Consider the following 22,846-nt stretch of genomic DNA (forward strand, 5'->3'; position numbering starts at 1 on the left):
CCAAATGGAGTCTCTTCAGATTTTAGTCAGGTGATGATGTGGACGTTCGTAAGACTAAATGGGGTTGATACCACGTCAGCAGGGCGGCTGAAGTTAGGGTGGGCGGCCCGATGCCGACCCCGATGCCGACCATTTCTTGGCATGTCTGGTTGAAGATTGGTTGGCAGTGGCCCCCACTCTGCCCCACTCGCTCACTTTTTGCATTACAATTGTAATTAGGCTTAGTCTGATTGGAATTTTCTTTACTTTTCTTCTAATTCTTTTTCAATTTAATTGAATTCTTTGCCTAACAAAATGGGTTTCCTTTTTTTTTTAATCTGGTTTTATAAATTAGAATAATTTTTTTGGTTAATTTCACTTGTATTTGTTATTTTAATTACCGAGGAAATTAACATTTGAATGAACAAATCAAGTATTATAATGTACTATTACTATGATGGTCACTAATAGGAGTGTAATCGAATCAATATAGTGAAAAGTTTCCACTCAAGTTCGATTTTCAATTCGTGATTCGATATTCGATTCGAATTTGCTCGAATTTTATTTTTTTAGTTTAAATTCGATTCGTGATCGAAATCAAACTATTCGAGTTCACTCGATTAAGTTCAATTAATATATAAAAATAATATTATTTTTTATACTCGATAAAAGCTCGATTATTTATGCTTGAACTCAAACTCGATATCTTTTACAATTATTTTTTATCAAACCTAATAAATATTATATTTTCAAGATAATAACAATAATAATAATAATAACAATAACAACAACAACAATAATAATAAAAACTTACACAACAAATAAATCAAAGCAAATAAAAGTTTCATCAAATGATTCAAATAAAACACACAAATAAAAGACATAATGAAATTTAGAAATTAAATTCCTAATTGAAATAAATTAAATATCCAAGTAAATAAGTCCACAAATAAGTTATAACAAACTAACAATAATACATATGCTGTCGTCACAATATTATATCTTCACAATATAATGTCTTCAAATGAACATTGGACTTATATTGTTTTTCAACAAACCTACACAAAAAGAATAATTACATAATAAACAAATTATAATTAATAATAAGAAAAATAGTAGAAGCACCCATGTAAAAAAAAAAGATTGTGATATTATTACAATGATCAATAACTTTAAATTTTTAACATTAGCATCAACATGAATTTTATCTTGTCAATTACCTTATAATCAAAGCAGAAAAATATAGACAGTGTCTTGTAAATTACCCTAACATGAGTTTTTGTCATTAGTTAATCTATGGTTTATAAACTATAATGCAAAAAGCTCAATCTAAACTAGCTACCACCTATTTTTCTTTAGTAATGTTGTGACAAATTAAGGGTATTTAATAATAATATTTCATACATATATAAAAGATATTAGATATCCTCACTTTAGGGGATTTTGAGTGTAATCTCAATTGATTTCTTCTCTTTCTATATAGATAAAGTAAATAAAAATAATAGTTAAAAATTACATTAAAGCAATAATAGTCACCCAATAACAAAATAATAATAATAAAAATTTCACTTTGCTCTTCTTCTTCACTCCATGAAGATTTCGATACCATTTTCTTTCACAAAGTAATGCTTGCACTGTGTCAGGAGCTAAAGAAGCACGATAAGTATTAATAACTCAACCTATTGCATTAAAAGTAGCCTCTGAAATCATTGTAATTATAAGAATAGCAAATATATCCCGAGCCATCTTGGATAAAATATAGTACTTCAAAGTGCTTACTTTTCACCATTCTAAAGCATCAAACTTATTGGAATCTCTTTTACAGATAAAACAGCCCTTAGCTAGATAGACATCTAGATCATATTGTTGTGGTTGAACAGTTTCAATTGATTTTACATAATTTGTAAATTCAGACCAACTAGAAGAATAATCTTGTATATTCATACCACTAATACTACTATCATGTATTTAAGTTTCAGCACTATGCTTATTATCAAATTGATACTTGCAAACATATTCCTCATAAATTTCATAAAAAGCATCTTAAACTCTAGCAATTTTTTTTTTTGTGCTTCTTTATTAGGGTACATTCGAGGAAAGTAAAATTCAATCACCCTCATTTGCACCTTAGATCCAAGATAGCTGTTATAGCCATTAACAAATTACATTCTCCTTAATACTTATCAAATTTACTCTTCATCTTGCGAACCATTGCTTGAACAAATTCATTTTCATCATTCATCCTTTTATCCAACAATACTTTCACATGATAAACTTCATTCAGAAATAGGTTTAAAGTTGGATAATCACTTCCAGAGATGATTTTAGTGGTTGAATTAAAAACTTTTAAAATCTTACAAACTTTCTCTACTTTTTTTCAATTTTCATGACTTAGACAATATTTGTAATGAGATTCTCGTTCTTTAAGTATTGAAAACACTTCTTTGAATTTGATTGCAATCAACAACATCTCGAATGTTGAATTTCAACGTGTTTTACAATCAAGAATGAGTTTTCTATCAGGTAATTTTAACTATTGTACTATGTTAAAAAATTAGTTAAGTCTTGCCTCATTCTGATTAATAAAACTGACACTTTTATGAACATCACCAATCACATTCTTAATCTAAAAAAAATCATCTTAAACCATGAGATTTAATATGTGCGCACAATACCGAACATGAAATAATTTTTCTTCACAAAACAACTTCTTATTTCCTGAAAATGTGTCTTTAAGAATTCTAATCACCACATCATTGCTTGAAGCATTGTCCACAGAAAGTATAAACACCTTGTTTTCAATTCTTCATTTTTTTAGACACTTAAAAATATAATCGACAATCTCAACACCGCGATAAGGAGGAGAAATGTAAACAAAGCTAATAACAAGCTTTTTATAAAGTGTACTGTAAGAACCATGCACTCAATCTTTTGATTACTTGATTTTCACAAATCTATTATCAAACTAATCTTGCTGACAGTCTTCAATAGTGTCTTTAATTTTTTTTTTCTGCATCATAAACTTGCATGCAATCCTTTTTAATAGTATTACATGATATCTTTTTTTATTTAGGCATCTCACATTTTTGCATCATGTTAAAACATTCATCTTTTATAATCGAAAAAAGGATGTTCATGCATAAATATCCAATGTGCAACTACTACTCTCATATTAGCCATATCAAACTTGCCATTTTTTAGAGTTTGTAGTATCTGTACATCACCACATTTGTCTATTGGCTAGAAGTTGATCATCTGTTGTTGATTCTAAAATTTTTTTTACTTAACATAAGTTTTCAAGTGCCTTTTAAATTGAGTTATACTTTTACTTGCATTTGTTGCTAGCTTCTTCTTGCAATTAACACACTCTCATTTTTTATAACCATAAGAAAGAATGACTTATTTGAACTCTAACCAAACAGCAGATGTCTTTTGTCTTTTTTTCTCATTACCTTCTTCACACTCTTCAGGGTCAGCATCATCACATTCTCTATCATTAACATCAGTGACTTGTGTTTTATCTGTGTTACCATCAGTGACATCTAAAGTTTCATTCATTGAATCATTACCATCATCTGACATAATTCGACTAGCAAAAGAATTTGTTGTCGGTTGAACTGGTATAAAGAAGATATTTGGTGTGGTTGATGACATGTTTAATTCTCTATAATAAAAAAAAGATAAATCAAAACAATAATTCAATTTTGGGATCAAATAATAATGCCAAATAAGTTGTTAGAAACATGTGTAGTAAATTCTTTTGCGAGAAACATGCCAAACAAATTACGAGAAATAAGTTATTGGAAGAGTATGAAATTTAGCAATAAATGATAACCATCTATGAGAATTACAAGCAATATACATAGTCTTTGCCATATATGATAATTGATTAAGGATTAAAATGTAGTGGGGTGGCAGTAACTATGTAAATAAATAAAATCTAAATTGATCCTACACATGCAGTAACTAAAACAATTGATCAATTTTTGCTTTTTCATATATCTAGAATGCAAAACTATGTAAGTAAATAAAATCTAAATTCATTCTACACATGCAACAACTAAAATCTCAAATGCTTTAACACTCTTTATTAACATATATAATTTTTTGAATGATTAAAATTTTTTGTATAAGACAGAAACATGTATATGCTTAAAAAATGAATAAATCTGAGATTAAATTCTAATGAGATAACACCTCTAAACCTTTTTGGTATCTTTTGATTCCAACTTCTTTTATAATAAAATAAAATAAAATAAAATAAAATTCTAGCTAACTAGGATGCTAATCAAACTCTCTGACTATAAAATGCAAAGATAAACCTCCCCATCTAAAGCTAGCTAGCTTGATGTATTCTGTTTTGTTGTAATCAAAATATTTTCTCAAAATACTTGAAAATATATTGAAGAATTTTTTAACTTTTTATTATTTTAACAGTTATTACTTCATAGAGTTATATATATAAGGGGTTAATTTAGATAAAATTTTATTCTTCCAAGTTTAAGTAGCTATAATAATTAAGCCAGTTATGATGGTAGAACAAAGAGTCAAAGATTATATAGTATACTTTTGTTTTGTTTTTTAAATAGATTATATATCTAACAATTTTAAAATTCAAATTTTAATGCATATAATTTTTTATTTTTAAATTTACAATATTTTTATTAAAAAAATAATTTTATAAACTACAACATAAGAATAAAAGAATTAAATTCACTGATGTTTTCTCTGAAATTCCCCTTTCAAAAGGAATTTGAAAATTATGAAAGAGGAAGCAAAATTTGTTTCTTCTAAAACTATCTTTTTTTTTTCACAAAGCATATAATTTGTTTCTTCTAGGATCACTCTTTAATTATATGACAAATTAGGCATAAGAAAAGCAGCACAAAAAAAGGTAGCACACATAAAGGCATTTACTATGCAGAAAGGTAGCACACAGTAACCTACTTACTGTATAGAAATACAGCATGCAGTAACTTGATTACTATGTAGAAAAGCAGCACACAACAACCTGTTTACTATGCAAAAAGGCAACATGTGATAGCCTATTTACTATGCGAAAAGGTAGCACACAGCACTGTAACAGCTTGCTTACTATGCAGAGCCTTGATTTGTCTTGGATTTGAGTTGGTTTTGGTCTAAGCTAGCTTTAAAAATATTGGAAGAGAGTGGGATTCAGGAGGAAAGGGCACCGTAAGGGTTTTTTGGTGAGATAAGAGAGACAGGAGAAAGATGGAAAAAAGAAAATAAAATTTTAAGGTTTTTTAGATTAAGGATAAAATAGTAATTTTATAAATAAAATAATAAAAAAATATATAATAGAAAAGCTATATTAAGCTTGCGAGTTATTCGAGTCAGGTATTAATATGCTCGAATTCGGCTTGTTCGATAAGTCGAGCTACTCGAGCTCAAACTCGATTTGACAATTATTGAATCAAATTTGAATTTTAATCGAATCAAATCCAAATAGCTTGCGAATACTAATGTATCATTTACACCTTTAACCACTAAAATGAATATGTTGAATGGAGCTAAAATTCAATGTTAATAAAATAATTACTACAACTAACGTATTAATTGAATTGATAAAAATTAAATATTTTATTTATAAAATTTAAATTTAATTTTAATCGTCATTCATTAATTTTTATAAATTATTTATAAATTCAATATAAATTTTATTAAAACTAATAACGCACTTGATCTTTGAAAGAAATAACATTTGATCGTCTAAATTTTTTTTAGCCAAAGTATAGATTTACTAATTTAACTTGACATACTAAGTGACATTAAAAAAATTGAACATGTTAATTAAGATTTGATTCGATAACTATATATAGGATTTATGGTAACAGTTACAATAATAAGAAAATAAATTTTTATTATAAATTACAATCATAATTAAGTATTAAAATAATCAATTATTATATCATAATTAAGTTACAATCATAATAATTAATGAATAAACTAAATCTAAAATTTTAAAAAAATTTTATCACCAAATCAAAATTTTATTGACAAAAAAAAATATTTTAAGTTTATAATCTTTGCTAAAAAATAATATTAACATGATCTCATGTTATAAAAATGAGTGATAATTCTACTCAAATTTAATAGTGTGTTTGGATTGAGGGGAGAGAAAAGAAAATAAAGGAAAGTAAAAGAAACAAAACTTCCATTCCCTTGTGTGGATAAACTTTTAATTTAAAGAAAGGAAAAAAGTTGGAAACCAAATAACTTTTAGTTTATTTTGTAAACCAAAATTTTTTAATACTCTAATTTGAAGGAAAAGCTAGGGAAAGGAAAGTTGAAAAATATCTTTTTATAAAAAGATTATTATGTCCATCTTTTTATTAATACTAAAAATCTAATAAAAAAATTTAAGTAGATCACAATCATCCTATAATTTTTTCAAAGCTATCTTTTTTTTCAAGTAAGTTTCACATATTTTTTTCAATATAATTTTTTTTTATAATTTTTTTGTGATTTAATTTTGATAAATGGTTGAATATGAATAGATATATTTTATGGGTTTATGAGATGATCGACTAACTCAAAATCCATCAATGTATGTTTGTAAAATATCTTTCTATTTCAATTGATTAAAAATCATTGATATAACAACAATTATGAGGTCAGATAAGATATCAAGCATATCATGATTTAAGAATACTATAAAATCACAGATAATGAAATGTTATAATTAAAAAAAATTATTATAATGAATCTTTTCTTTTTTATTCTTTATCCAAACAATGGTTGTTAAAATTTATTTTCTTTTATTTTTTTATTAATTTTAATTATCTAAACAAAGTTTACATGTATTATTATTATTTTAAATTTTTTTATTTTTTTATTAATATTTATTCAAACATAACGTAAAGGATAATATAAAAAAAGTTATCTTAAAAATTATCAAATAAAAAAATAAAATAAATTATAAAAATGAAACTATTTCAATAAATTTAATGCATTCAGATTTTAAGACAATTCACGTGTCGTGTAAGATTAAAATTCTATAGGATATTATTAAGTTGTGATGAAATCATGTTGTTAGGATTTTTTTTTGTATTATTTAAATCAAACATGCTTTAGTGCCTGAGAATTTAACATAATCAATTCAACGTATTTCTTTTTCATGGGAGAAAAAAAAGGATATTAATTCATATGGGAACTGTGAGAGAAGGAATCAAATATTGTTTTAGCTGACCAATTATATGTCTAAGCAACCCAATGACCAAGCAGCTAACCAAATTTGATTTTGGAAAATCTCGAAAGAACAACTCTTGGGAAAATCCTAATTGTTGTATCCAGCAACTATTACGAATCAAATGTTAAAACAAAAAAAAAATAATAATAAATATTTAATCTCTATTACTTGTTCCAGTCTTCAATATCGAAGCCACCCCAGTCAAACATCTGGTGCATATTTTGCCTTTAAAGTATGTACAATCTCATTAATTTCAATCTTAATGCACATTTTTTTAAATACAATTATTTTGTTTGGACTGTTAAAAAAAAAAAATTGAAGGACGTGCAAACCGATTAAATTGTTAATAGCTTTCCAGTGGGCCAGTCCTTTTTTGTGGTGGCCTGATCCAGTTCTAAGTTTGGCGGGGAATTTTCTAGCCCGGTGAACTATACTTACGGACTATTTAGTTGATTGGAAAAGCCCAAATCTTCTGGCCCGACAGGTACTTCGGGCAAATAAGCGTAATACGCACCCGGCGCACTTTAAACACCCAAGTTAGCTCACTTTTATACTCTCATTCTCCGGTTAGGTCAAGCCGTAGCTGAAATTTAGTGTTGCTCTCTGAAGGTACTCTCGATTTTTATTTTAATTTCGTTTTCTTTTCTGTTAGCACCAAGTATCTTTTTATCTTATTTCATTTTTATGGATCTATTTTTGTTTTTCAATGATCAGGAAATTTTCCTTCAATCATTTTCTTGATCTGTAAATCAAGGGTTTTGTGTTTAGTAGATTTCACCTTTGTTTTTTTTTTTTTTTCAATTTCAATGTTTCATTTCCTGTTTGGGGGTTTGGAAAGTTACTGGATTGCTGACTTTCTGCTTTTTAGATCGTTGACTTTGTAATTTATTTATTTTTTTCTTAGGTGTGCTAGTCAGGTTATCGAATTCCATCCTTATCTATACGAAGTAATCGATATCGTTTCCTATGTAAGCTTATCTTTTTCTCATGTATTTTCCTTGATAAACATATGTCTTATATCTGTTCGATCATGTGGTCGTAAGTCGGTAAGTGGACTCCGTTTGATGAATGATAATATATATTGTTTTACATAGAAGTTTATGATCATGTGGCGGGTTAAAAATTTTGTTTGTTGTTGTACATAATTTTATTCTATATTGGTTTTGTGATCTGTTATATCTATATTGGTTATAGGAAAAGATAATAAGTCTGGGCGTGAAGCTTCTATTGGTGCATTAGCATATATGAGTTGTGATTCAAGTATGATTTTGTGGGGTGGGGTTTGTTTGTACGGGGCAACATTGATGCTGCAATAGATAGAACGATCGTAAGGTTTTTGGTTATTCTGACGGAATGATTTCAAATGGTACCAGATTGAATTAAACAAGCAATTCCTTCTTTAATCTAACTGATTTGATAAGCAGTGGGCAGGGCATGTGATAAGGAGGGATCCTGGAAAAAATAGGCAAAGAAATGAATTTCAGTGCTCAAACATCAAAATGGTTATTTTTTATCATCTAATATCTGTGGATATTAAGGTCAATTGTCGGATATATTCTGAAAATAGTAGTTCCTTATAATTGTTTCAGTTTTCGTCATTTTGGTTGTAGTTGATAGTTGCTTCCTAATTACATTTTATTGATCTGTAAAAATAGTGATGTTATTTTTCCTCCAATTTGTGACTGCCTTTCAGTACCATGCCCTTATCTCAGTTATTTATCTTTTAAAAATATTTTAGGGCGGACGAGGAACCTGTTGATCAAAAGAGGCTTCTTGAAGAGGGTTGCAAGCCTAAATGTGTCAAACAACTTCATTTGTATGAGGTTAGTAATAAACTAGTTCTTTTGGAAATTTGAGCAAGGTTTACTGAATCTTTTTTTACCATTCTTTCAAGTATATGAGTCTGGAGACTATAGTTTTATTTAATGAATCTCTTGAAGTGAAATTGATATTCCTTTTCTAACTCCCTTGATGCCAACAAACCTTTCCTCCAAAACCATCTCATATGCTACTTTGCACCTGATTATTATTGTTAGGCTGTTTGCATAAATGTATCTCGGTTTGGGAGCATCCCATAAAAAGGCTTATTTACTCATTTATTTTTAACTCTGCCTTTCTATCTTTTTCATCTTTTATTATTATTATTATTTTTTGAAATTTTGTGGCTATATGGACAAATGCTTTCTTAAAGGAAAAGTAAAGGCAGAAGAATGTTCCTTCTCAACAGTTGATGATTCTCTATGGATTGATTGCATGCTCCACCCTCTTTGAAACCCCAGTATGACGTCATGAAAAAGGTCTTGGCCAGAACTAGTTATTGAGGATATATGTGAGTCTTTGTAATGCAAGTTGTTTCTTCTACTGACCCAGACCCTGCTCCATATTTCACTAAAAACTTGATTAAAACAAAATCTGACAACAACATACATTGCTTGATGAAAATGATAGGTTTCACTAACATATATATTCACTCTCTAAGGGGTTTGCCAGTATTTTACTGAACCATCGATTTACTTATCTTTTCTTGAAACTTATTAATGGTTCTAAAATGCTCAAATTTATATTCTGACATGGTGTCATGTTGTGAAAATTCTGTTTCTTGTCCTAAATATTTGGTATTCTTGTTTATAGCACACTCCTCTGCTACGATTTGAATTTGAATTTGAATTGTGTGGCAACCTATAAGTTACTGCTTACCTGCAGGCATGTGTTAAGAGAATCCAAGGTGATGAAAGTGGCCACAAGCATTGCACTGGTCAATATTTTGATTATTGGTCTTGTGTTGACAAATGTGTAAGTAGTTTTATTTGCTTAGCCTCATTTTGGTTATATTCTGTAACTTGTCCTGATACCAACTTGGCGGAATGCAGGTTGCACCATCGCTATTCTCGAAACTGAAATAACCAGGGCCAACGTTGTTTAAGTTAACATTACCATCACGTCCTGCTGTTTTGAGTTCGAAAGCTAGCGATTGTTTCGGAAATTATTGATCTTGTATTGTGAGCTTGAGATGCCTTCGTGGCTTGTCTGAGAACTGTTAAAATTTTTTTTGTGTTACTGTGGAAAAGTTTAATGATTATCAATAAATTTGAATCCTTGGAGGCATTTCTGACTATGGGCTGGTCAGAAGTGCCACATCGGAATGACAGCAATAATTTGAATATAAACTGTGTTGATGTTACCTGCATAAATATTCATGTGTAGCTTTTAAATTAGGTATTTAAATTGTTTTTTTCAAAGGTTGCATATGATGATTTGGGTCTAAAAGAAGAGATTTGAATTTGAAAATTAGTATAAATTGTGTGAGAAAAACATGTAAATATGATCGACATATTAAAGTAAAGAGTTTGATTTTTATTTAGTGCGAGTTTCGTTCTCACAATTTATCTGTATTTGGGTCCTGGACAAAAAAATCAATTTGTTCCCGATAACCGTATATCTGTTCATGGGCAGGGAGAGTAGCCACTTGGGCCTGGCTTAATATGGGCTGGGTTCCAGCGAAAATGTTTATAATTAATTTTTTTTTAGTTCCTAATTTATTGATTTGTGTGTGTGTGTGTGTTTTTTTTTTGAAATTTTTAATATATCCTTAAACCTCTTGTCGTGATTAAATTCTCTCATTCATAATTTTCGAGTATGAACTCTAAAGACATGTCAATTAATCAAATAATTTTCGGCAGATGATTGGTATATATGTTTCATGTAAATATTAAAATATGTGTATTTGTAATATTTTATATAAAAGTTGTGTAATAATTTATATAAAAATGAAAATACGAAATATTTTTTTATTTTATTTAATTCAAAAATAATTATTACTAAAATTTTAATTCATGTCACTTTTTTTTTTGTTTGTGTTATAAAATTATATCATATTTTAAATAATAAGATCTATTAAATTATAATTTTAAAATTTGTGTATTTGCATAATATTTTATATGAAAATTATGTGTCATAATTTATATTGAAATGAAAATATAAAATATTTTTTTATTTTGTTAAATTTATATATAATTATTATTAAAATTTTAAATCGTGTCACTTTTTTTTTTGCATTGTATTTGTCATATAATTGTATCAAATTTTAAATGATAAGATCTATTAAATTATAAGATTTTTTTTTGGGGAGAGGGGCACTAAACTGTAAGAATTGTTAGCATTGCAGATAAAAAAATCATTAATCTCAATCAATTAGTAACAAATTTAGTGAAAATCTGAGAACTGCTCCATTAACTAGGGGAAGACTTGAGTTCCAGCAACATCTAGGGGAAAAATAACTGAATAAAGAATAAATCAATCTGTTGCTTGTCATGGAAAAACTCAAAATAAACTTTTATATAGTGTCCATCCCCTTCCTAGTGTGAAAGCACTAGATTCCTCTTGTTATAATCTAAATTCTCCAGTTGAAATGTGCTTATAAAAAAGGGCGTGTGCCGTCCACACTCCATATGCAATAACCATACATTCCCCTTACATTTTCCTCCTATACCATGCCAGCCCTAGAACTTGATCAGGAGATCAGATCTGAAAACTTCAAAAACAATAGTAGTATTGAAGCTGCAGCAACAAATGAAGAGCATAAAGCTGAGGTTTTTGATTATGCCAAGAGGGCACAGTGGCTTCGAGCTGCTGTTTTAGGAGCCAATGATGGGCTGCTCTCTACGGCTTCTTTGATGATGGGAGTTGGTGCTGTACGTAAAGACTCCAAGGCCATGGTCCTTACAGGGATCGCTGGTTTGGTTGCTGGTGCTTGTAGCATGGCAATTGGTGAGTTGGTCTCAGTTTACTCACAATGTGACATTGAATTGACTCAAATGAAGAGAGAAAACATGGCAAAAAATTTTGCCGATCATGACTTCGACACTAAGAGACAAAGTTTGCCTAATCCCTGGCAAGCAGCTGGTGCATCTGCGCTTGCTTTTGCTGTTGGGGCTGTCATACCGTTAGTTGCTGCTGTGTTCATAAATGTTTACGTGGTGAGGTTAGTGGTGGTGCTGGCTGTTGCGAGCTTAGCCCTGTTAGCTTTTGGTGCGTTGGGAGCCCTTTTGGGGGGTGCACCCATGTTGAAGGCGTCGTTAAGGGTGCTGGTCGGAGGATGGCTAGCCATGGGAATAACTTTTGGCGTCACCAAGTTGATTGGTCGTTCAGGACTCTAATCCATCTTCTATATTTTTAATATATACCTTTTTCCTACATGTTTTTTTCTTTTTGCTTTTCATAGTTATGAGTCTATCCAAGGATTCAACATCTACTCCTCCATCTATATGCCGATCTTGACATATAATTTGAGGGGATCAATTAATAATACTCCTAATATTTTAAATTATTTAAGTAGTATTGATTTTCACGAAGTTTAAGAAAATTTTTAATTTTAATGTATTTAATATTAAAATTAAAATTTTTTTATAAAATTAAAATTTCATGACTTTTAATATCAAAAAATTAAAATAATCATAAAAAATAATTTTAAAATATAAAAAAAAAGTTTTAGATGATAACAAAATAATTTTGGGGCATCTCAAAAAGGAAAAATGAAAAAAATGTGACAGCAAGAGTATATAATATATTTTATCTCATTTTTTTTAGATGTTTTTTATCATACTATTAATACATATATATATACACACACACACACACACAAACAATATACTAATAAAAACATGATAAGCTCATAAAATTATAAAATAAAAATATTATTATGACAACATTATTCTTTTAACAATAACATGATTTATAATTAATCGTAAAATTACTAATTACACAATCTGTCAATAAATTATGAGATTTTTTTATTTTTTGACAATTTAAAATTGAAATAAAAAAGAAGTATGAATAAATACTCATTTAACATTTTATCAAAACAAAAAAATAAATATATTTTTTAAAAAATGGAGATGAAAATTTGAGACTAAAAGTTATAATGTTTTTCTATTCTTTTGTAAACTAGTTTCAATATGATTTTTTTTTTGGTTGGAAAAAGAATTTTAACACTTGATAGAAATTTAAAGTAAAAATAAAAGTAGAAAATGATATTGAGAGAAGTTGTCGTAAGCTAAATCTCCCTCTTTCTCTAAATCTTCTAAACTTTGACATCTCTTATACCAAAAAAAAAAAAAAACTTATGCTTAGTTGAATACTTGAATCTTGTTGAGAAAGTTGGAAAGTTAACTTGATTTTTGTTAAGTTCATTTGATTGTAATTTAAAATTTATGACAAATCTTTTAATTTTAAGAATTTGTAAATAATAACTGTTGGATGCAATAAATGAACAAATATCATTACGATTTGAATATTTTTTAAATTGTAATATATAAAATTGAATTATAAAACACAAGAAAAGAAAATTAATATTTTTAATTTATAAGGTCAATTTATATATATATATATATATATATATATGCGCGCTAAAGGCTGTTTCAAAATTTTGGAAAAGGCCAAAGTCCCCTCAGGTTCTCATTACCAACCGCCCATGTCTCCATCCCATATATAAGTGTCTTGTTTGTCTATCTTTAGTTGTTTCAAACAATATGTCTTGTTTGAAAAGTTAAATAAAAATCAAATTTACTTTTATCTTATTACTCTTAATTATACCTACAAACACTTTTTTTTTTTGCCAAATAAAGATAATTCAAAAAAATTATAAATCAATGAAAATAAAAATTCATCTCAAAAATTTTTAAATATTATGCAAAATCAAAATGAAACAAAATACATGAGACGGAAAAAACTACATATTAAAAAATAATTAAATATTGGTGTATTTTCCTATCAAACATATGCATACATAGAGGCTTTTGCCCTATTTTTCGCCAAACGAAAGAAACAACCCAATTACATACCAATATGCAATTTGATTTCCCAATCTCATGGCTGAAAAAGGGGGAATCCCATAGTAAAGATCTTAGGGTTTTTTTGTTTGTTTACTTACTATAGCAGCATGAAATAGGTTATTAAAACAAATGTGTTTCACTCGTTCAGAAACACAATCTCCATAGTTGAGTTGGAACTAGATTAAAGACGATTGCATGAAGACAGATTTTGACCATAAATGGTTGTTACACAAACTGGTTTGATATTTTGATTGTGTCGAACCATTAGAAGAAGAAAAACAACTTCTCTAATTCCTCCCTTTTTTCCAATTGATAATAGTTTATAAAAGGGTGACGGCTAAATTTAGACGGCAAAGATGCCATTATTAGTTAATTATTTATTATTATTACTAGTTTGATGTGTAATTTGATTACGTTTTTTCGAAAAGTCGTGTCCCAATATAACTACTACTTATTTTAGTAACAAAAATTTTCCATTAATCAAGGAGTTAAATCCTTTAGGTTAGTTTGGCTTTTGTTTTATATTTTTTTTAAAATTTTTAATTTATCTTTAAAATCCATATCCTATTATTTATTTGACCAAAAATGATATTACGTATATAAGTTTTTTTAAACTTGTAAAAAATATTAATTTTAATGATACGTCAATTAAGATAAAAGTTAATCAATTATTTTTTTTAATACAATATAAATAAACAAAAAAATACAAAATAAATTGATACTTAAAATCGAATGATAAAAAGCAAAAATCAATTGTTACAGTATTAGAACCGATTGTAAAATTAAAGTTTTTGAATTTTATTTTAAATATAATTCAAAATATTACAAAAAATCAAATGAAAACGAAACGAACTTGAATTCTTTATGATGATTTAATGATTTCTTTTGTAGAATGCATACAATAAAGAGTAGGACTTGTAGATTAATCAATGTAGGTAATGCTTGAAAAAGAAATGGAATAAAGGAACAAGGCATGAGAGGAATTGCAACTTTTTTCAGTTATTAGTCATTACTTATTCTTTTGATAAAAGCAAGTTAAAAAAAATGGTGAAAGAGTGTTGCAGGAGAAGACTAATGGGAGAGAACAAAACAGAAAGCAACTGGAAATAATCCAAATTACAGATGACATTAATCTTAACAATTGCAAAAGATGAAGGATTATATGTTGGAATTATTAAACAAATGAAGCATCCAAAACGATCCAGTTTCATGTCAAGTTGTTGGTGGGCAATCGAGAATGAAATGAAACAGTCTATTACCCCATATATTCAGTTATTTACAGAATAAATAGGCTTTGAATTGAAATTTTTTTCATTGTTTTCACATTTCTAATGTTCACTTCTTTTTTTTTTTTTTTCTCATAAAAAAATCACATCTTTTAAGTCCCAAAAAAGAATAAAAAACCATTAAAAACATATATAATAACATATATTTTTATTTATTTATTTATAATTGGACATGGTGTCATTTTGTGAAAATTCTGTTTCTCGTCCTAAATATTTGGTATTCTTGTTTAGAGCACTCCTCTGCTACGATTTGAATTTGAATTTGAATTGTGTGGCAACCTATAAATTACTGCTTTCCTGCAGGCGTGTGTTAAGAGAATCCAAGGTGATTATGGTCTTCCATTTATAAATGCGTAAGTAGTTTTATTTGCTTAGCCTCATTTTGGTTATATTCTGTAACTTGTCCTGATACCAACTTGGCGGAATGCAGGTTGCACCATCGCTATTCTCGAAAGTGAAATAACCAGGGCCAATGTTGTTTAAGTTGACATTTGCATCACGTCCGGCTGTTTTGAGTTCGAAAGCCAGTGATTGTTTCAGAAACTATTGATCTTGTATTGTGAACTTGAGATGCCTTCGCGGCTTATCTGAGAACTGTAAAAATTTTTTTGTGTTACTGTGGAAACGTTTAATGATTTATCAATAAATTTGGATCCTTGGAGACATGACTATGGGCTGGTCAGAAGTGCCATAACGGAATGACAGCAATAATTTGAATATAAACTGTGTTGATGTTACCTGCATAACTATTCAAGTGTAGCTTTTAAATTAGGTATTTAAATTGGTTTTTTCAAAGGTTGCATATGATAATTTGGGTCTAAAAGAAGAGATTTGAATTTTAAAATTAGTATAAATTGTGTGAGAAAACATGTAAATATGATCGACATAATTAATCTTAAAGTAAAGAGTTTGTCTAATTTTTGTTTAGTGTGAATTTCGTTCTCACAATAAACTAAAGTGTATGAATTGTTAGCATTGCAGATAAAAAAACCATTAATCTCAACCAGTTAATAACAAATTCAGTGAGAATCTTAGAACTGCTCCATTAACTGCGGGAAGACTTGAGTTCCAGCAACAACTGGTGCATCTGCGCTTGCTTTTGCTGTTGGGGCTGTCATACCATTAGTTTCTGCTTTGTTCATAAATGTTTACGTGGTGAGGTTGATGGTGGTGCTGGGTGTTGCTAGCTTAGGCCTGTTAGCGTTTGGCGCGTTGGGAGCCCTTTTGGGGGGTGCACCCATGTTGAAGGCGTCGTTAAGGGTGCTGGTCGGAGGATGGCTTGCCATGGGAGTAACTTTTGGCCTCACCAAGTTTATTGGTCGTTCAGGACTCTAATCCATCTTCTATATTTAATATATACCTTTTTCCTACATGTTTTTTCTTTTTGCTTTTCATAGTTATGAATCTATCCAAGGATTCAACATCTACTCCTCCATTGATCTATATGCGGGTCTAGAAATATAATTTGAGGAGATCAATTAATAATACTCCCTCTATTTTATATTGTTTGGGTAGTATTGACTTTCATGAAGTTTAAAAAAAAATGATTTTAATGTATTTAATATTGAAATTAAATTTTTTTATAAAATTAAAATTCCATGACTTTTAATATCAAGAAATTTAAAAAAATCATAAAAAATAATCTTAAAATATAAAAAAAGAGTTTTAGATGATAAAAAAGAAACATAATTTTAGGACATCTCAAAAAAGAAAAATGAAAAAAATGTGATAAAGTGAGTATATATAATATACTTTTATCTTAGGCGTTTTTTATTATATTATTAATATATATGTATATACACACATAAATAATATATTAATAAAAACATGATAAGCTCATAAAATTATAAAACAAAAATATTATTACGACAACATTATTATTTTAACAATAACATGATTTATAATTAATAGTAAAATTACTAATTACACAATCTGTTAATAAATTATAAGATTTTTTATTTTTTGACATTTTAAAATTAAAATAAAAAGGAAGTATGAATAAATAATCATTTAACATTTTATCAAAAAATAAAAACTAAAAATATTTTTAAAAAAATGGAGATGAAACTTTGAGACTAAAAGTTACAATGTTTTTTTATCCTTTTGTAAACTAGTTTCAATATGATTTTTTTTTTTGTTGGAAAAAGAATTTTAACACTTGATAGAGATTTAAAGTAAAAATTAAAAGTAAAAAATGATATGAAAAGGAGTTGTAGTAAGCTAAATCTCCCTTTCTTTAAATCTCTTAAACTTTGACTTCTTTTATACCAAAAAAATATATATTTGGTGCTTAGTTGAATACTTTAATTTTGTCGAGAAAGTTGAAAAATTAATTTGACCTTTGTTAAGTTCATTTGATTTAAAATTTGTGATAAATCTTTTGATTTTAAGAAATTGTAAATAATAATTATTGGATATAATAACTGAAAAAATATTAATACGATTTGGACATCTCTTAAATTACAATATCTAAAATTAAGTTATAAAACACAAAAAAAAAAAATTTTTAATTTAGAAGGTCAATTTAAATATATTTTATATGAATATATATACATGCTAAAGGGTGTTTAAAAATTTTGGAAAGGGCCAAAGTCCCCTCAGGTTCCTATTACCAACCGCCCATGTCTCCATCCCATATATAAGTGTCTTGTTTGTCTATCTTTAGTTGTTTCAAACAACATTTCTTGTTTGAAAAGTTAAATAAAAATCATTTTTACATTTATTTTATCACTCTTAATTATACCTACAAACACTCTTTTTTTTTTTTTTTTCAAAATAAAGATAATTCAAAAAAATTATAAATCAATGAAAATCAAAATTCAACTCAAAATTTTTAAAATATTATGCAAAATCAAAATGAAACAAAATTATATTAACAAGCAATTAAATATTGATGTATTGTCCTATCAAACATATGCATATATAGAAGTTTTTGGCCTATTTTTCACCAAATGAAAGAAACAACCCAATTACATACCAATATGCAATTTGATGTCCCAATCTCAAGGCTGAAAAAGGGGGATCCCATAGTAAAGATCTTAGGGTATTTTTGTTTGTTTACTTACTATAGCAGCATGAAATAGGTTATTAAACCAAATGTGTTTCACTTGTTCAGAAACACAATCCCCATTGTTGAGTTGGAACTAGATTTAAGACGATTGCATGAAGACAGATTTTGGCCATAAATGGTTGTTACACAAACTGGTTTGATATTATGATTGTGTCTAACCATTTGGAAGAAGAAAAACAACTTCTCTAATTCCTCCCTTTTTTTCCAATTGATAATAGTTTATAAAAGGGTAACGGCTAAATTTAGACGGCAAAGATGCCATTATTAGTTAATTATTTATTATTATTACTAGTTTGATGTGTAATTTGATTACGTTTTTTCGAAAAGTCGTGTCCCAATATAACTACTACTTATTTTAGTAACGATTTTTTTCCATTAATCAAGGAGTTAAATCCTTTAGGTTCGTATGATTTTTGTTTTTATTTTTTATTTTTATATTTTATTATTTATCTGATTAAAAATAATATTATGTTTATAAATTTTTTTAAACTTGCAAAACGTTAACTCTACTGATATGCCAATTGATTAAAGAATTAATTGGTAACTTTTTTGTTCTTTTATAGTAGAATTAATATAAAAAAACAAAAAAAAGGCAAAATAAATTTATGCTTAAAAAAAATGATAAAAGGCAAAAATCAATTGATATAGCATTAGAACCGATTGTAAAATTAAGGTTTTTGAATTTTAATTTTAATTATAATTCAAAAGATTAAAAAAAATCAAATGAAAACGAAATTAACTTGAATTTCTTTTGATGATTTAATGATTTCATTTGCTGAAAGCATACAATAAAAAGTAGGACTCGTCGATTAATCAATGAAGGTAATGCTTGAAAGAGAAATGAAATAAAGGAACAAGGCAGGAGAGGAATTGCAACTTTTTTCAGTTATTAGTCATTACTTATTCTTTTTGTAAAAGCAAGTTTAAAAAATGGTGAAAGAGTGTTGTAGGAGAAGACTAATGGGAGAGACCAAAACAGAAAATTACCGGAAATAATCCAAATTACAGATGACATTAATCTTAACAATTGCAGAAGATGAAGGATTATATGTTGGAATAATTAAACAAATGAAGCATCCAAAACGATCCTGTTTCATGTCAAGTTGTTGACCGGGAATCGAGAATGAAATGAATCAGCCTATTACCCCAAATATTCAGTTATTCACAGAATAAATAGGCTTTGATTTGAAATTTTTTCATTGTTTTCACATTTCTAAAGTTCATATAACAGAATGACAGCAATAATTTGAATAAAAATTGTATTGATGTTACCTACATAAATATTCATGTGTAGCTTTTAAATTAGGTATTTGAATTTTTTTTTAAAGGTAAATTGGGTCTAAAAGAAGAGATTTGAATCCTAAATTTAGTATAAATTGTGTGAGAAAAATATGTAAATATGATCGACATAATTATTTTTGAAATAACGAGTTTGTTGGAGTTTTATTTAGTGTGAATTTCGTTCTCGCAGTATATCTGTATTTGAGTCCTGGACAAATAAAATCATTTTACTGGGCTGAACAAAAGAAATCAATTGATTAACGTATACCTGTTAATGGGCTGGGAGACTAGGCTCTTGGGCCTGGCTTGATTTGGGCTGGGTTTTAGGAAAGATGTTTATAATTAATTAATTACATTAGATACAAAGTATATTTAAATCTGTTAATCTTGTGTAAGTACATTACTACCTCTTGTTAAATTATAGATATCACGAGTTGTATATTTGTATTGTGTAAATATTAAAATTTATGTATTCATATTTTTAATATTAAAATTATAGTTTATAATTTTTGTCAACATAAAAATACAAAATATATTTTTTGTTTTATTAAGTTTAGATATAATTATTACTAAAATTTTAAATTATATTATTTTTATTCGTAGTTATATCACATTATTGTATTATATTTTAAATTATTAAATTTATTAAATTGTATGATTTTTTTTTTAATTTTAGGAGAAGAGCATTAAAGTGTATGAATTGTAAGCGTTGCAGATAAAAAAAACCATTAATCTCAACCAGTTAATAATAAATTTAATGAAAATCTGTGAACTACTCCGTTAACCAGGGGAAGACTTAAGTTCCAGCGACAACCAGGGGAAAAATACCTGAATAAAAAAGAATCAATCAATCTTTGCTTGTCATGGAAAAACTCAAGAATAAACTATTAACATCTACATCCTTCCTAGTGTGAAAGAATTAGATTCCTCTTATTATAATAATCTAAATGGCAAGTGGCTATCACATCACTTCTACAGTCGAAATGTGCTTATGAGAAGGGCGTGTGCCCACCACACTCCATACCCAATAAACATTTTCCTACATTCCTCGTATATTTTCCACCTATACCATGCTAGCCCTAGAACTTGATCGACAGATCAGATCTGAAAGCTTCAAAAACAATAATAATATTGAAGCTGCAGAAACAAATGCAGATCATGAAGTTGAGGTTTTTGATTATACCAAGAGGGCACAGTGGGTTCGAGCTGCTGTTTTAGGAGCCAATGATGGGTTGCTCTCTACGGCTTCTTTGATGATGGGAGTTGGTGCTGTACGTAAGGACTCCAAGACCATGGTCCTTACAGGGATCGCTGGTTTGGTTGCTGGTGCTTGTAACATGGCGATCGGTTAGTTGGTCTCAGTTTACTCACAACGTGACATTGAATTGACTCAAATGAAGAGAGAAAAAATGGCAAAAGATTTTGCCGATCATGACTTCGAAACTAAGAAAAAAAGTTTGCCTAATCCCTGGCAAGCAGCTGGTGCATCTGCGCTTGCTTTTGCTGTTGGGGCTGTCATACCGTTCCTTGCTGCTGCGTTCATAAAGGTCTATGTGGTGAGGTTAGTTGTGGTGCTGGTTATTGCGAGCTTAGCCTGTTAGGGTTTGGTCCGTTGGGAGCCCTTTTGGGAGGTGCACCCATGTTGAAGGCGTCGTTAAGGGTGCTGGTCGGAGGATGGCTAGCCATGGGAGTAACTTTTGGTCTCACCAAGTTGATTGGCCGCACAGGACTCTAATCCATCTTCTATCACTACATGGGTTTTGGTTTTTAGCGGCATTTATCAACGCCAATATAAGGTTGCGACGTTTGCAAAAAAAATGCCACGCAGAGTGCCTCCTATACATGCGTCGCAGTAAATAGTGGTGTTTTCAAAAAAATGCTTCAATATTAAGAGCGTTTGTATTTGAAACACCATCATTTTAACATCGTTTATATCTTTGAGACGCCGTTACGTTAGAGGCATTTGAATATGAAAACGACTCAATATTTACAGCGTTTGTATCTTTTAGCCGTCGCTATTTCAATGACGTTTTTATAAGAAAAACGCCGTTACATTGACGGCATTTGTAACAGAAAATGCCGCTATTTTAGATGCGTTTGAATATGAAAACACCTCAATATTTACGGCGCTTGTATTTTTTAGGCGCCGCTAATTCAGTGGCGTTGTTATGAGAAAAATGCCGTTGGTGAAGGCGTTTCTATAAAAAAACATTACCCACCTAGCGGCATTTGCTTGAAAGAGCGCCGCTACTTATAATGGCGTTTTATGCTACAAACGCCACTAAATTATTCATTTAGCGACATTGCTCAACGCATATGTAAAAATGTTTTTTTTTTATTTCTTATAATAAATTTTATTTTCAGTAAAGAGCTTAAATTCAAAAACTGAAATTAATATTAACTTCGTTCACGTTTAAATATACATCTAATTAATACAAAGTTTAATAATTAGTATAATAACATTTAAATATTGCAAATACATTAACCAAATAAAAAATTAAAATGTATGAAATGGATGACTACATACATTTTGTTGGCTGCCAATTGATGAAAAAACTTTTTCACCTTGCTCACTAGCGTGCTCAATAACCTACTGAATAATATCATGCAATTTTTAGCACTTCATTGTATGCTTATTTTTTATTTAAAAATTTTAATATTTACTAAATATAATACCTGAGTTGATGGAGCACTAAGATCATTTCTTAAAAATTGTTGTTGCACAAAATTCATAAGATGATCGAATCAATCATGCAACTGCTTAAATTTTGCATGTTCTAGCTCCATTCTAGCATGTTCTTCTTCAATTTTGGCACGCTCTTGTTCTCTTTCTACTTTCATTTGCTAAAAATGTTATTGCATAGTTTGCAACTCCCCTCTCAATATTGAAATATTTCACAAAGATTAACTTGCTGGAGTGTAAATTACGGAGAGTTATATCCATAGTAGGTAGATGGTGTTGGACCCAATCCAAGACTTCGAACCCGTCCTTGCCTTTCTTTTTTAGCAACTTCTATGAATATCCGATTTTTCATTTCTTGCATGTTAAGAGAACCTTCAGATGCTACTTTAATTTTAGCAGCCATTTTTTCTTTCGTTTTCTCCTGTGAATTTGTCACATACAACTATCAAGTTTAATGATTAATTAATTATATGTTAAAAAGAGTTAATATTTACTTTATGTTAAAAT

The 22,846-nt window shown here is 28.6% G+C and overlaps 1 protein-coding gene, 1 long non-coding RNA gene and 2 pseudogenes across 3 annotated transcripts; all 4 read left to right on the forward strand.

The window, feature by feature from the left end:
* The first annotated feature begins 7,705 nt into the window (after window positions 1-7,705).
* LOC111308677 (cytochrome b-c1 complex subunit 6-1, mitochondrial-like) lies at window positions 7,706-10,291 on the forward strand. The gene is made up of 5 exons (XM_022907199.2): window positions 7,706-7,798; window positions 8,094-8,157; window positions 8,928-9,012; window positions 9,893-9,982; window positions 10,060-10,291. Coding segments are annotated over exons 2-5 (210 nt in total). The 5' UTR covers window positions 7,706-7,798; window positions 8,094-8,155; the 3' UTR covers window positions 10,093-10,291.
* A 1,191-nt stretch (window positions 10,292-11,482) lies between these two features.
* LOC111308197 (vacuolar iron transporter homolog 4 pseudogene) lies at window positions 11,483-12,515 on the forward strand (annotated as a pseudogene). The gene has a single exon (XR_016328365.1). The product of XR_016328365.1 is annotated as a vacuolar iron transporter homolog 4 pseudogene (transcript).
* Window positions 12,516-14,875: 2,360 nt separating this feature from the next.
* Window positions 14,876-16,033, forward strand: LOC149519863 (uncharacterized). Its single transcript, XR_016326807.1, has 2 exons — window positions 14,876-15,658; window positions 15,736-16,033. It is a non-coding gene; the product is annotated as an uncharacterized LOC149519863 (long non-coding RNA).
* Window positions 16,034-20,713: 4,680 nt separating this feature from the next.
* On the forward strand, window positions 20,714-21,420 carry LOC111308198 (vacuolar iron transporter homolog 4 pseudogene; annotated as a pseudogene).
* The last annotated feature ends 1,426 nt before the right edge of the window (window positions 21,421-22,846 follow it).

Source organism: Durio zibethinus, chromosome 2 (genome assembly GCF_047325235.1).
Source record: "Durio zibethinus cultivar Kanyao isolate XHJ-2024 chromosome 2, ASM4732523v1, whole genome shotgun sequence".
Taxonomy (NCBI): Eukaryota; Viridiplantae; Streptophyta; class Magnoliopsida; order Malvales; family Malvaceae; genus Durio; species Durio zibethinus.